General features: G+C 38.5%; 1 protein-coding gene across 5 annotated transcripts in view; it reads right to left on the bottom strand.

Annotated features, from left to right (window-relative positions):
* The window catches only part of NEK7 (NIMA related kinase 7), a 74,887-nt gene that overhangs the window by 35,095 nt on the left and 25,545 nt on the right, over positions 1-14,247 (bottom strand). For 4 of the 5 annotated variants that reach the window (XM_054212004.1, XM_054212007.1, XM_054212006.1 and 1 more), the window contains exons 4-5: positions 6,359-6,421; positions 5,709-5,819 (exon numbers count right to left, since the gene is read on the bottom strand). The exons of the other annotated variant lie outside the window; for it this stretch is intronic. In XM_054212004.1, the coding sequence (XP_054067979.1) occupies positions 5,709-5,819; positions 6,359-6,421 (174 nt within the window). The remainder of the gene's footprint in view (positions 1-5,708; positions 5,820-6,358; positions 6,422-14,247) is intronic. 5 annotated transcript variants of the gene reach the window in all.

Raw genomic sequence — 14,247 nt, 5'->3', positions numbered from 1 at the left:
AAACCCCCATACATACAGCTCAGCAGAATAATATATTTTTCCTTAGCTGTCTACCGAATCATACATTTTCGGAAACATACATCCTCAAGCAGGCAGCTGGCATGTAACATTTTAGTATGAAAGCAACCTGGCCTGTATCAGAAATAGTGTGGCCAGCAGGACTAGGGAAGTGATGGTCCCCCTGTACTCAGCACGGGTGAGGCCGCACCTCGAATATTGCGTTCAGTTTTGGGCCCCTTGCTACAACTAAGACATTAAGGTGCTGGAGAGTGTCCAGAGAGGAGCAATGAAGCTGGCGAGGGGTCTGGAGAACAAGTCTTATGAGGAGCAGCTGAGGGAGCTGGGGTTGTTTAGTCTGGAGGAAAGAAGGCTGAGGGGAGACCTTATCGCTCCCTACAACTGGCTGAAAGGAGGGTGCAGCCAGGTGGGGATTGGTCTCCTCTCCCAAACAAAAAGTGATAGGACAGAGGAAACAGCCTCAAGTTGTGCCAGGGAGGTTTAGATTGGATATTAGGAAAAATTTCTTCACCGAAAGGTTTGTCAAGCATTGGAACAGGCTGCCCGGGGAAGTGGTGGAGTCGCCATCCCTGGAGGTATTTAAAAAAACTTGTATATGTTGTGCTTAGGGACATGGTTTAGTGGTGGATTTGGCAGTGCTAGTTAACAGTTGGACTTGATGATCTTGAAGGTCTTTTCCAAGCTAAACAATTCTATGATTCTATGAAATTGCTGCATTTTGACAGATTAAAAACACATTCTCATACAGCTAAATCTTCGGCAACTCAGACAGAGTTACTGTCCTGCTACACACGTGTGTGCACAGCAGAATACAGCTTCTGCAACACTGCCATTCAAACTACGTTGGAGACATCATCATTGTCCCACCAGCCTTCCAAACAAGAATGCCACGTATCTCCTACAACTGCTAAAGTTGTAAATCAATGTTTTGTATGATAAAGAGATAGCAAACAACATAGTCAGTTAGTAGCTGAGGGTTTCCCGAAACACTGGGTCATGCCCCGGGAAGGGGTAAACACCCAACCTGCTAAATTCTGACACTGTACTCTTCCTTACACAAGTGCTTCCCTAACTTCATACTCCCAAAACTCTTCAAATTATCAAAGCAAAAGAAAATTATCACTCTTGCAATTAAACAAAGTCAAACTATAGCTAATGTATGGTATCACCATTCATCAGATAACTCCACTGTGTCTGAAAGACGATCTCTATTTCTAGCACATTCCCAGGACAGCAATCCCCCAGAAAACAGTTTTAAAAGAAACAAGCGTCAAGTTTCCATTCTCAGCAACATAGCCGGGATCACTGCAGCGAGAATGATTAATCATGGGCTACTAGCCACCCAGCAATCCAGGGCAGGTAGTTTGCAGAGACAGAAAAAGCTTCTGCAGCAGTACGTGCACCCTCAAATCTCTGCCATACAGCAAGATCGGTGGGGCAAGATGCACTGTTAAGTCCACAAAAGCAACGCATGCAGAAGTTTCTGGCCTCCATCTGATCACCACCCAAGTTCAGAATGACACGAATAACTCTCCATTCAGTGCTGCCCAGCCTCACAGACACCACTGAACACTTAAGGCAGACCATAGTAACTACCCCATACCCCTATGTTCCTTCCAAATCTGCTGCCATTACAACATCTCTATAAATCCCCGAAGGCTGTCATCTCACCCTGTAGCCATCTCACACTGTAACACACTCAGGCTGCAGTCACAGGGACTCTGCAATGGAGTCACGGTTGCTTCACGCAGGCAGGAGCAGCGCTCTGGGCTGCCAAAGCTGCCAATGACTGAAGCTAAAATTGCTTCCACTCTTCAAGCCCTTAAAGAAGGCCAGCTGTCCTATAATGCAGCACAGGCAAGTCAGTCAACCCTGGAGTACTGCAAATAAGTTCAAAAAAAAAAAAAAAACAAACCTCCTTGCTAATATATTTTGGAATGGGCAGAAGAGGGAGAGCCTGCATCCCGGACCATGTGGAGAGAAGAAATTGCCTGATGCAATTTCACACAGTGAAGCCCAAAATATCCTCCACTGGTGAAACATCAGAATGATAATCAATGATATTTCAAACAAGTCTAAACAGAGCTCCAGCTACTGCAACGAGCAATTTAGATATGCATCAGTTGCTTGGAAGTGACAATCCCTGTACTTTGACTGTCCTATAAAAACCAAGTATGCTTAAGGAGAAAGAATTTACCGTTCCCAACTACAGAAACCTGAAATATCACTATGAACTTCATACTGATGAGAAGTTTTAAAATATTTCTCTTATTTTACCTAGATAATTCTATTATTTTTTTAAAAATTTAAAGTTGAAAAAAATACACACACACACTGTTCTCTGAAGAGTAGGTGAAGTGCCTAGGTGACGTTTTGTAGAACTCAAATTATTTTCCATCTATCTTGAGAAAGCTGCAAACATATTTTCAACTTTTTAGATGAAAGCTTTCATGCTTGTTCCCAAAACAAGATTAGCTTCCGTAAGATCTGTATGACATATTCAGTTTAAAGTTTGCTTTTTTTTTTTGTGTGTGCTAAGATTATTTGCCAGGAAAACTAAAAATATCTGCAGAAATGAAACAGACCTGGAAATTTATTGCTGATTAAAAAACCAACCAACCAAACAAACAACGGACAACACAACATTTTAGCATCTTGGTAACAAGCCTTTCTAATAAGTTCATATTTAATCTTTAATATGCTAATTATTCTGCAAGAGAGTTCAAATTCTCTTGTTTCAACATCTCCAGCACAGATTTTATTAACCAGTTCTTTTCACTGAATCGTTAATATGTATTTTCTTGATTAATGCAATCAGTTGATTCTTCTTCATTTATGGCATTTTCTTTATCCAATATATCAAACTATAATATTTTAAAAAAAAATTAAAAAATAAAAAATAAAAAAAAATCTCAAACCAAAAAAAGTCCAGAGAGCAATTTTCACCCTGTCACTGTCTGTGGTGGAGGAGAACCACGACTAACAGGAAAAGGGATCAAGCCTCAAACCTGCTTTACAACATATTTTTGTATTGCAAAAGGAGGTGATGTTACACAGTGACAACAGGAGTTCTCATGAACTACCCTTAACCTTGGTAGCCATGTAGAGACCACAGTAGTAGAGACCACAGACACCGACAAACAACAGACCATGAGCAACTGGGAACTAGCACAGTAGTTACTAATTATTTACTTGTAAAAATCTCTGATGTAATAGTATCCAGCAGACAGTTCACAGATAACAGAAAATTCTTCCTTCCTTCACCGTCCTTACGCAGGGTTACACAGTGCTGAGGTAGATATTCTAGTGCAAAATCAACTGTAAGTCAAATGAAAGTATTTCCCCCTCCCTGATAACGTTTGCCTCTCAATATTACTGGCATGCCACATCCAAGAATTCTGCCAGGCCATTAAAAAGAAATCCTCAGTTTTGGATCCTCCTACTTCTGAGACTGAAGGCTGTAGTGAAACATCTCCCTGTGACATAAGTAATTTAAAAAATAAAATAAGGTAAATGGATTAAATCTGTGTATGTACATACATAAACACACAGAGAGAACACAAGAGATACCTCCGATTTCATTGTGCGATTTGTAAATGCCAACGCGCAGCTGCTTTTTTTTTTTGGACATACAGCCGATTCTATGAATTCTATTAGAATACATATGAATGCACCAAGTGATTTTCCTCAGTTGTCTACTCAATGGGGACAAAGAGAGTATTATTCACAGGTAACAAGAGGGGTGGTATAAAAGCTGGGCAGCAAGGATGTGGTTCATTACAGGAAGAACTAAAGAATTCATTAAGGTGCACTGTGAGGCACTGCAGCTTCGCAAGAATTCTCTGATGTGCCAATAATGTCATAACAAATACCCAAGTAAACCAGTTAAGTAGTTTTCCCTCACATTAACATTGGTTTCAGTGTCATTCAAGCTGTGGTCATTTACAATTTCAAAAACATGCTTGATCCTTTCTACAAATCACACAAGTCTGGTACCAAAACAGTCTTCTGGGGGTGCCTCAACATCTTCCAGCAAACTTAGAACAGCATTCTAGCAAAAACACTGGAAACTAAAGTATGCTTTGCTTGTTTTAGTAACACAACATAATTATATTCACCTTATCAGTGTGACAGGCAGCCATTCTGCTAGGAAGTTTTCATACCATTACATATCATTTATTTCTCAGGCAATGTTTAAAATACTTCTTGAAGACGATGCTATATACTGATGCCCCCCACATTTAAACTCATACCATCCAAGTAGTCTACCCAATCATTTTCTCCACCAGCAGCATGAAGACAGAGCGCATTGTGACACCTCATACATATTTAATAATAGCCTGATAGGCTGTCATTAACATCAAACACAAATCTAAGTTTGCTACATTAAACATGATCCCTGTGTTAAGAGGACAATCACAAAGTGCCTCCAAGATCGAGCCTGTAAGAAATACCCACCGACTTGGACAAGGTGTAATGAGGCCAACTGCACTGAAGAAGCCATTATGCACACATCGCAGTTAAAATGAGAAGGAGGGGGTGGGGAAAGCAGGGGAAAAAGAAAAAGCTTCAATGGGTCATAAGACCAGACATGCCATAAGGCAATCTGTCATAGAGTACTCATATTAATAACTGTTGTGTCAAAACTGAACATTCAAAAGAAAAGACAAACCTTCCTTTATGTTTTATGAAATGTAAGCCCACAGAATTAATAATTCATGAGATGAAGAAAAATATCAGATTTGGATATAAATATTAACAGAACACTGTCAACCTGTTTAGAACCGAATTTTGACTGTCCTACCTTACAATTATCAATCTAGAAAGGAATAATCTTCAAAAGCTCAAAAAAAAAAAAAAATCGGTATGAAACTCATTAATGAAGAAATTAACATTCTCTATTCACGTAGGTCCTAAGCAAAGCAGCAGAACTCTCTTCTGTGCCCAGCTATGGCTGGGCGAATGCTAATTGACTGGCATTATTTGTTCAGTTACACCGTGTTGACAACAGTAACGTCGGTATGCACACAAGAAAGTATACCAAAGGAACATACAAAAATCAAAACCCAGTGGAAAAAGGGCAGGAAAAGAGGGGAAGTAGTTGTCAGGTGACAAACAAAAATAAAAAAAAGCTAGTTATAAGTTAATATAAATTTCAAAACAAAAAGTTTATACAACAGGTCTTGGATATTTTTTTCTGATTAGCTAAATAAAAGGCACTTAAAAACTACAAAAGAAAGCAATTAACCCACCACGCACAACCACATACCAGTAAATTCACTTCATGTGCCCTTCCCTGCTTTCACTACTATTACAAAGAATAGAATATTGGAACACAGAACACAAATTGCGTCAAAAATCAGGAATGCCATCAAAATGTATTGTTCTAAATGGTAGTGACACTGCTTTTCTTTACTTTTTTTTCTTCTCTCCAGCACGAATATAATTTCAGTCTAGTTATGTCCCCATCTGCACTTACATTCTGGGCAACAGTATTAAAAATACTTACATAGCAGCTTACATACTAGGATTAGGCATACATAAAAAAAAAGTCAGCCTAAAAACTCCACTTTTCACCACAGTTCCTGACATTTTTACTGCATTTCACCCAGTGACGAGCGTGCAAAATGAAAAGCTAAAGAAGTTGAACATTACAAGCTTTTAATATTTGTTTTAAAGTTAATTCCTACCTTTATCATTCTAGAGAGATCTCCAGCATCAGCTAATTCCAACACTATGTTCAGTTCATTGTCTTCAATGAATGAGGCATAATATTTAATTACATTTGGATGATTCAGTTGCTAAGAAAGCAGAATAATAATGTACATTTTAGTGTAGAGCACGTCTTATCTTTTTAAGACTGACAAATGAAACTTAGGCAAACAAAACAACCCCTAAAATCCACTTAAGTATAAAACAACAAGTCTATGCTTATGAGAAACATTTACAGCTAAACATTTTGCAAGAACACGATGGCATTTTACGATCAACATGATGACTGAAATCGCAATTTTAGAGGAATTTTGCTTCCATGTATCTACGCAATAGTATGGTAAACTGTTATCTGAAACAGCAAAGTCAATTTTTAAAATCAGTATTTTATTGTACATGGGACACAGTTACTTACAACACTGTAGTTTTAGCAGAAACTTCTATTCGAAAAGTTACCCATGTTTCTATAGGATTTAGTTCTCAATGTTAGTTTTTAAAGCAATAAAAATCACAAAATTCCCTAAGTGAGGCTTACAAAACTCTACACAGACAACAGTGGACACCTCAACTACACGAAAAACTTAATATACTTTGATGAAGGCTGCACATTTTTAAGCAAATCTTTTACCTTAAGAAGATCTATTTCTTTGATGCAGTCAGCACGGGCTTTGGCATCCATTAAATCAAATATCTATGCACAAAAGATAAGACATTTTTATTAAGTGATTAAAATATAGCAAATTGAGCTATCGTTATCATTATTTCACAGCATCCATAAAGCAACTTGAGTTGTGCATCTTATGGCAAGACGTAACACTGCAGTAAGAAGTATTCCTAATGCTCTGAGGTACTGATTCACTGCTATATTGATTCTTTTAGCCCTCTTGTAGGAAAGAAGTCCATTGTAAGTACAAGTTTTCCAATGACTTAATTGCCACCTCCGCACATCTGCTCAAGCACACAGCAATCATTCAGCACATTTCCTTCAAGCTGGTTCTAATCCAATGTCAGCCTGCTCTCCCATCCCTGCCACACCATTAGCACAAACGGACTCTTTCTAGTGCTCAGCATACCTTTTTCTCCTAGTCTCTTGCTACACTCTTCCTTTTCAATTCTAAATAACGCATACACTTTTACACTCTCTCTCAGGATCAAAACTTCATTGTGACCTCCAATTCTTCCTCTCCCATTTCCTTCCCTTCACCAAGCAAAGTGGTTCGGATTCTGTAATTTGTTTACTAGAGCACTTTTTTCTAAGCCCTCATCTGTCACCTTGACTTTTCTAGCCTTTTACAGTTAAGACATCTTTGCGCTTCATTTTTTTTTCCCACCTCCCAGATTACTTTGCAATGTATCTCATCTCGAGCATAATGCTTGCTCCAAATTACTTTGCAATGTATCTCATTTTTGCCTCCTCCAGTTTAACCACATTACTCTCCGCTAATTTCAAGTTCTGTTTGGAGTAATTTTTTCCTGCCTTTTGAGTCCTTGTCCACATTCTACACATCTATTATTTAATGCCTTTCTATTTTCACTCCCTTTTTTTTTTTTACCATCTTTGGGTTCCCTTCTTACTTCACTTTCTCAGATGTGCATCTCCACATGCTGCCACCGACTATTCCCCTTAGAAACGACCAAAATTTTACTTTTTCAAGGAATCTTTCCTCTCATTTGCCATTACTTTGCGAATTAAAAAAAAAAAAAAAACAAAAACAAACCACGACCACACACACCATGAAAAGAAGGCCAAACAAGCAAACAAAAAACCCCAGTCAAAACACCCATCAGCTTCTGTGTGGTCTGTCTATTACATTTTGAGCTATCCTGAAGAATAACAGAGGTGCACTACAAGTGTTAGTAATTGCCACAACATTTATAAGATAACCTTTTCCAGTTACATCTTTTCAATGCACGTCATTTCTTTTCTTTCTAGATAGTGTCCAGGAGAAGATATATTATGTGCTATGAAGATCACTGGTACCTGGTTCCATCAACTCAAAATGATCACAAGCTCAACAGCTGACAACTTCCATTTGTTATCTTGCCTCCAACCCCAGAAACAGAAATAGGATTAACAGCACTCTGAGTACTCAATGTCTGCAAAGAGGTTATCTCCTAAACTGTGTAACTGTCCATGTGAATCCCACCTTCTTTTCACTCTCCCCAGAAAAGTTCAAACAAATCAGGAAGTCCATATATGATCTCTTAAACCTCCTCTAAATTTTCTATACCACTATGCACAATAAGTTTGTCATTCCTTTAATCAACTCAAAGGAGAAATCTAGAGACTTCATCCCTGAGCACAGTCCACACAGAGCACTACTTGCTTTCAGATACTTGGTCTTCTGTCTTCAGAGCTGGCATAAGAAAAAAAAACAGCCTGGAGTGGATGCAAGATTCACTTTTTGGCAAAAAGACAACAACTGAAATGCCAGGCTTGTAGATAGTAAGAAGAAAAGAGGGAGGAGGAAAGAAAGAAGTAAACCAAACTACTTACCGAGAAAGAAAGGGAATAAACCATCTCACAACTACTTGTATATTAATGCCAGGACGATGGGAAATAAACAGACGGAGCTAGAAGCAATTACTCAAGGAGGAGACTGTGGGAGACTTAACAGAAACACAACAGGGTAAGTCACAAGACAGGAATGCTAACACTAAAAAATAAGTGTAGCAGAAAAAATAGATGTAGTAGAAGAAAAGAGTTAGTACTATATATGAAATTACAGGTACAAGTATTAAGAGGTAAATAATACCGATGGAACAGTTAGTTTATGAATTAAGGTTGGGAACTTAGTGAAGGAGATGAAACAGCCTGCATCTGTTATAGATCTCAACTCTGAATGGAAAAACATTGCTCTCTAATCATTTTGACTAAAGCCCTAGTATTTGGTACAGTCATGAAGGACTGTAGTGATTTTTTAGGAAACAATCAGGAAAGTTCTAAATATGAGAGGCAGAACATAAACTGAGGCAGTACTGGGAAGGCATGAGATCATAACTGTATGTACCCTGAGACACCAGTAAATGGAAAATTTTATACCTTCTCTCCCAAAAAACAATCCATGAAAGTCTTTACTGAGGAGCAGGGAAAAAGGGGAAAAGGTATAGTGGCACATCTTGAAGCTTGACACTTTTGCTAAATTCTAGATAATAGCGAGATAAGAACCTTCCTTATAAATAATGCAGAAGTTAGAGAACTCCAAACACACTGAAGAACCTAATCAAAGGTGCAGACAGAATTTTAGACGGAATATTGTATACAAATTATCTACTCATAACATTTGGAGAAATTGCCCTAAGCACAATTTCAAGATTCAAAACAAAAAGAGTTTTACTGTGTGAAAAAACAGAACAATTTGCACCTGTTAATGACTGTGCCAATATGCCAAGAGGCTTATTAACTTACCTATACCAGCAGTGTTTCCCTACACAATCAAGCAAATTTTGCAAGCAAGTTTTTTTTATAAGCTATGCCTCTGATAGGGACATAAATCAGTAACTCTCATAGAGGAATAACAAAACAACAAAAATAAGGCCCTAGACTCAGGACTATGAAAGATCTAGGATCAAGGCATGGAAAGACAAAATTTTGTTTGTGTATTCTGGCTGGTATTCCCAGTACTTCTTATTTTTTATTAAAAACAGCCTGGAGTAGACTAGACCAAGCAGCTGCTCTCATGAAAGGGCAGACTTAAGTTTTATAAACATGACTCCTGATACTTTTGCCGTATTTCATACAGCAGACTGGCAAATTTGTCACAGCTTCAGCTAAACTGGATATTTCAAACATTACCTGAATAAAGTAAAGCAAGACAGAAAAACCGAGTCTTTTGGGATCCTTACAAACATAAAGACAGACAATCTGAGGATTCATTGTATATCATTCTTGAGGTTCTCCGTTAGACTTTGGTCCAGCTCTAACCTCAAAAGACTATAAATAGCATTTCCAAGAAATCCAGAATTCCTGTTTCACAGACGCTAACCTGCTCCAACAGTAAGACTGGAAAAAAACCCACAACAACAATAAAAAAACCAAATCACCCAATCCATGGCCTCCAAAGAACCTCTACCCTATAAAACCAGATTCAAACAGCTTACAGAGATTTTCTTTCTGAATAGATTATCTTTCCATTTTGCCAAACTGCTGTAGTTCGGATCAGAGGCCCCCAGTGTAATAAGCCATGTCAGCTCACAAGAAGGCTACTGTAAACATGAGAAAACCTCCACGCTTCATCACCAGAAGGTGACTCAACACTGAAGAACGTCTTACACTGAAAAATGGAAGCCACAATGAAAGATTTTAAGAGCTGAAGAACATCCTTTCAAGTGCATGTCAAAATTACACATGGCACCTGGCAGCGATCAGAAGGCTTGTTTCGCAGGAGCTGCTGCAGACCAGATGACGGCGCAGCAGAAGCTGTCCTTCGCCTGTGGTTTACTACAGCCTGGCCAACATGAAGAGATGTCAGTGCTTCCATCACAACTGTAACAGCTTATAGCTTTACAAGCAGACTAATTCTGTCTTCGGCTACTATTACTCAGCAAGTCGATCTGAAAGGTCAGTTTATGCTCCCCACCCCCAGCATGCGTGTTGCAAACAGGTTTCTCTCACACACACACACAATTTGTAGCCCTATAAAGACGGTAGTGCCCTTGCTATTAGCTGGGCACAAGCCTCAGACTGCCTCAGAAACATGAAGCCCGAAGACTTCCCACATTTTGGCTGGACTTCTCTTGGCCTGAACTTATTTTTTGAACCTGGATTTAGTGTAGCAGTACAAGCTTTGCACTTGAGAAACATAACTGCAATGAAGTCATTACAGTCAGACGACTTGTGTCTGACTTGGGTTCAGATTCAGCTCAGCTTTGTGCAACTGCACGGTCTTAAGGAAATTATAGCAGATACGATAAAGGTCTAATAAAACCAGCGTGATTAACATCTGTAAACTTTTGCACCAACGCAAAGCATTAGCAACTGACTGCTTGAATGCACCCAGCATATCCCACGTAGAGCCACCACCTGCATCCTCCTCCCAGCAGAGCTCTGGGAACTGGAAGCGTGAGTCTGAACGGGGTCGATGTGAAGAAGCTTGTGTACATTGATTATTGGGAATTAGCAGGAATTAGACTACAAGTGTTAGCATCGCTGTAATTGGCTAACAATAAAAACTGCTGCATTTTGATTAGACTGCTAGGGCATTAATTAGAGTAACAATAAATTCTAATTCTTGACTCCACTTACAAGGTCAGAATCACAGGGTAATTCAGGTTGGACATGTGTTTCTCTAGTCAGCATAAGCTGCACAGTGTAATACACTCTTATTTAAAATTGTAATTATTTTTCCCCAATTTCTGTTTTCAAGGACTGTGATAAGATTAACATTTCTACAAAGGAATTATGTTTGCTGTGGAAAACCTAATAATAAGCAAAAATTATATTAAATGTTTTTATGATGTGCCAGTTCTCATGAAGAGTATAATCAAAGAATCTCTTTGCAGTAAGCACTATACCTTAGTTAGCAATTACTGTGAAATTCCTGAACACAATTAGGCAAATACTGCAGGAGAGACTTAAGAAAGCATTTTTTAAAGCCCTTACTGTTCTTGTTAAGTGGAAAAAAAATTGCTAAGTAAAACAAAGAGTCCATTTTTAGCTCTCAGTTTTTTGTCTCCTACTGCAGTCAACAGCATAGGAAGGAACAGTAGAAGGACAAGCATACATTGACATACTTATTCCAAAAAATCCCCCTCTGTGTGCTATGCAACTAAGGGATCTCCGGTAACTTTGCATTGCATCACTTCTCCAATACCTTCATGTGGACATGGATTATAATTTTATTCTTTCAGCAGTCTAGAAATACCAGCTGTAAGTACTGTCAAGAGTTATCGATATTTTTAGAATAATTTCTAAGCTATTGTAGGATACATAGCAGGAACCGTTCCCTATGCAGACATGTAAACTGAACAAGAAGGTTGCAATACATGAAGTCAACTTTCTTACATACGTGCTCACATATGCAACCAGAGCTCCCAGGCGGCTATGTGCATAGCAAGGTTTAGAAGCATTTAGCCACCAGATGGAAAACATCAGGCCTTAGTTTTTAAGTGTAGACTCTATCTTATCGATTACCAGCTACCAATTTAACTCATCATCTGAAGTGATGATTAGTGCCAAGTTGGAATCTACTTGATTCCTTGTGCTCTGAAGTCCATCACTTTCCCAAGTTGTCGTTTTCCTTTTCAGTATGGAAAAGGATGAAGGTCTTTAACTCACCATTTAAATGACAATTTAACCTATCTCTGTTTGAAATTCTGCATAAAACAAAAATACCAAAAAGTATTTCCAAAGCAAAACACAAACATGACTGCTGTAACGTAAACCTACAAACAAGCAAGCAAAACAAAGACTTGAATGCACATAAATATTGACATATGATACCACATAGCAACAATGAGCATTAGAGTATTTTGCCACCACAGCACTGCCGTGCTGAGACAATAGTGCTTCATAAAATGTGAAATTACAAGTGCTTTCCTAAGATTAATTATCTCTAATTCAGGCCTGAAGTAGCAATCCACTGACAATGCACAATGAATAATGAATGTAAGTGCTAGATAAAAGGCTTCATTGTCTGAATCTCTAACACAGAGGTCTCCAATTTTGGAATGAAAGGGAAGGAAAGGTGGAACAATGTAAGACAGAAACATAATGAATCTGGAATTTTGTTGAAATACGCAGTTTCACATAATATTTTAAATTTTGTGTAGCTAAGGTTTAATTAAAAAATAGCTCATAAAGTGAGCTCATACAGCCTTACAGTCACTGACTTCAGAGATTTACAACTCTTTTACCCTTTAAGGATGCTTTGTGAGCTTTTATTCCAGTACCTAGCAGTTGGTTACTTCCCCCTTGGAAGTGACCACTAAACAGCTTATTGCTCAGAACACCACAGGGTAGCTCAGGGTGATGATGGTTCTGTTGCAAGGGTTACTTTAGGGTGGCAGTAGTAGAGACGTACCACTGCTTCCTCAGGCATGGTCTTTCAGCGTAGTTTGGACCTCGGACTTAACACATGTTAAGAAACTTCCCTAGAAGCTCTTCAAACTTATACTGTTATTTTCAGAGTTTATCTTTCCTGATGTTCCTTTGGCTCAAAGTGTAGTGTAGACATTAATAAAAGGGAAGTAATGAAGATTTGTTTTTTAATTTTGGTTTTATTTAGATAATATTTTAGCAGCATCTCAAAAACACAGTTCCGTGGAAAAAGAGACAACCTAGTCTCTAAGTGATGAATACCACTTCCCTAATCACAAGAAGGCAAACCACACACAGAAGGACAAAGCACAAAGGGTACAATGAGAAGAAGAGACCCGACATGCTATTTTGTGCATTCTCCTGGTTCAATTACTACAAAGAAACTGCAAATTAAACTGTTTTCACTCTGCTGAATATCCTACTGGAAACCAAATCAAGAATACTACTTCGTGTCATCTGGACTCAGTAGCAACTACAAATTCAGAAAGAGTGGTTTCTGTCACCATCTGCTTGTCCTTCCTCCCACAGCATCTTACTGCCACTTGCTTCTGCTCACATTGAGTTCCACAAACATACATTTTGTACACATTAATATAACATTTATCAATATTGTACATATTTCAGCCAAGTAAAATTTTAATAGCAGAAAATAAACATTCTTGTTGGAAAGCTTCATAAGAACTCAAAACTGGCAATCCTTTGGAACAAATAATGGCCTGAGATCCAGTAACTCTTAAAGAGAGGATAACTGAATAATTCTAAATCATGTCAGATCTTGAAGGCAGAGACAAACATGGGGAACCATTGACCTAATACACATAAAGAGAACAGCTATATACCCAACCCAGCCAGGAAAACAAAATGGGGAGGCGATGGAACAGACACAACTTGTGAGATCAAAGAGGAAGGCATGTAGTAGTTCAGATGTGAGATGAGAAAGGGCAGAAAATGGGAAAGGAAAGTCCAGGTCTCAGTTATGTTATTTAACTCAAAGTACTGCATTTAGAGACACTGTCGCAATGTGGAAGTGTGGAAAGCAGTATCCATGCACAGGTCTAAAATAAAGAGACTAGAGCCTCTCCCCCATGACAGAAAGAAGCATTCTTCCCGTTTTGTCCATGCTGAGCTTCCATTAATGAGACATCAAGAAAAAAGGCAGTATTTTAATTTGAATAGAAGAAAATGTGACTGAAACTAAAAGGAAGAAGCACCATCACAGAGCAGACCCACAAGAACTCCTCTGAAAAGTCATCACTTCTCACCAAAAGACATCTACGAAAACAAATTCTATAGTCAAATTAAGTATTGTGACTATATTTAACAAAAATATTTCTAGGTAATCTTAGGGAAGGTCACAGAAGCACAGTAACAATTAAGATGGTCTCCTGTCCACATGGAGCAGCTTTAGATGTCAACTACGCAACGTGAAATGGCTGTGCCAAACGCTCAGTGTTGCCACAAGCCTTTTGAACTCTGCT

This window comes from Rissa tridactyla, chromosome 8 (assembly GCF_028500815.1).
Source record: "Rissa tridactyla isolate bRisTri1 chromosome 8, bRisTri1.patW.cur.20221130, whole genome shotgun sequence".
Taxonomy (NCBI): Eukaryota; Metazoa; Chordata; class Aves; order Charadriiformes; family Laridae; genus Rissa; species Rissa tridactyla.
The sequence above is the reverse complement of the archived record's forward strand: the minus strand, read 5'-3'. Positions and strand labels throughout refer to the sequence as shown.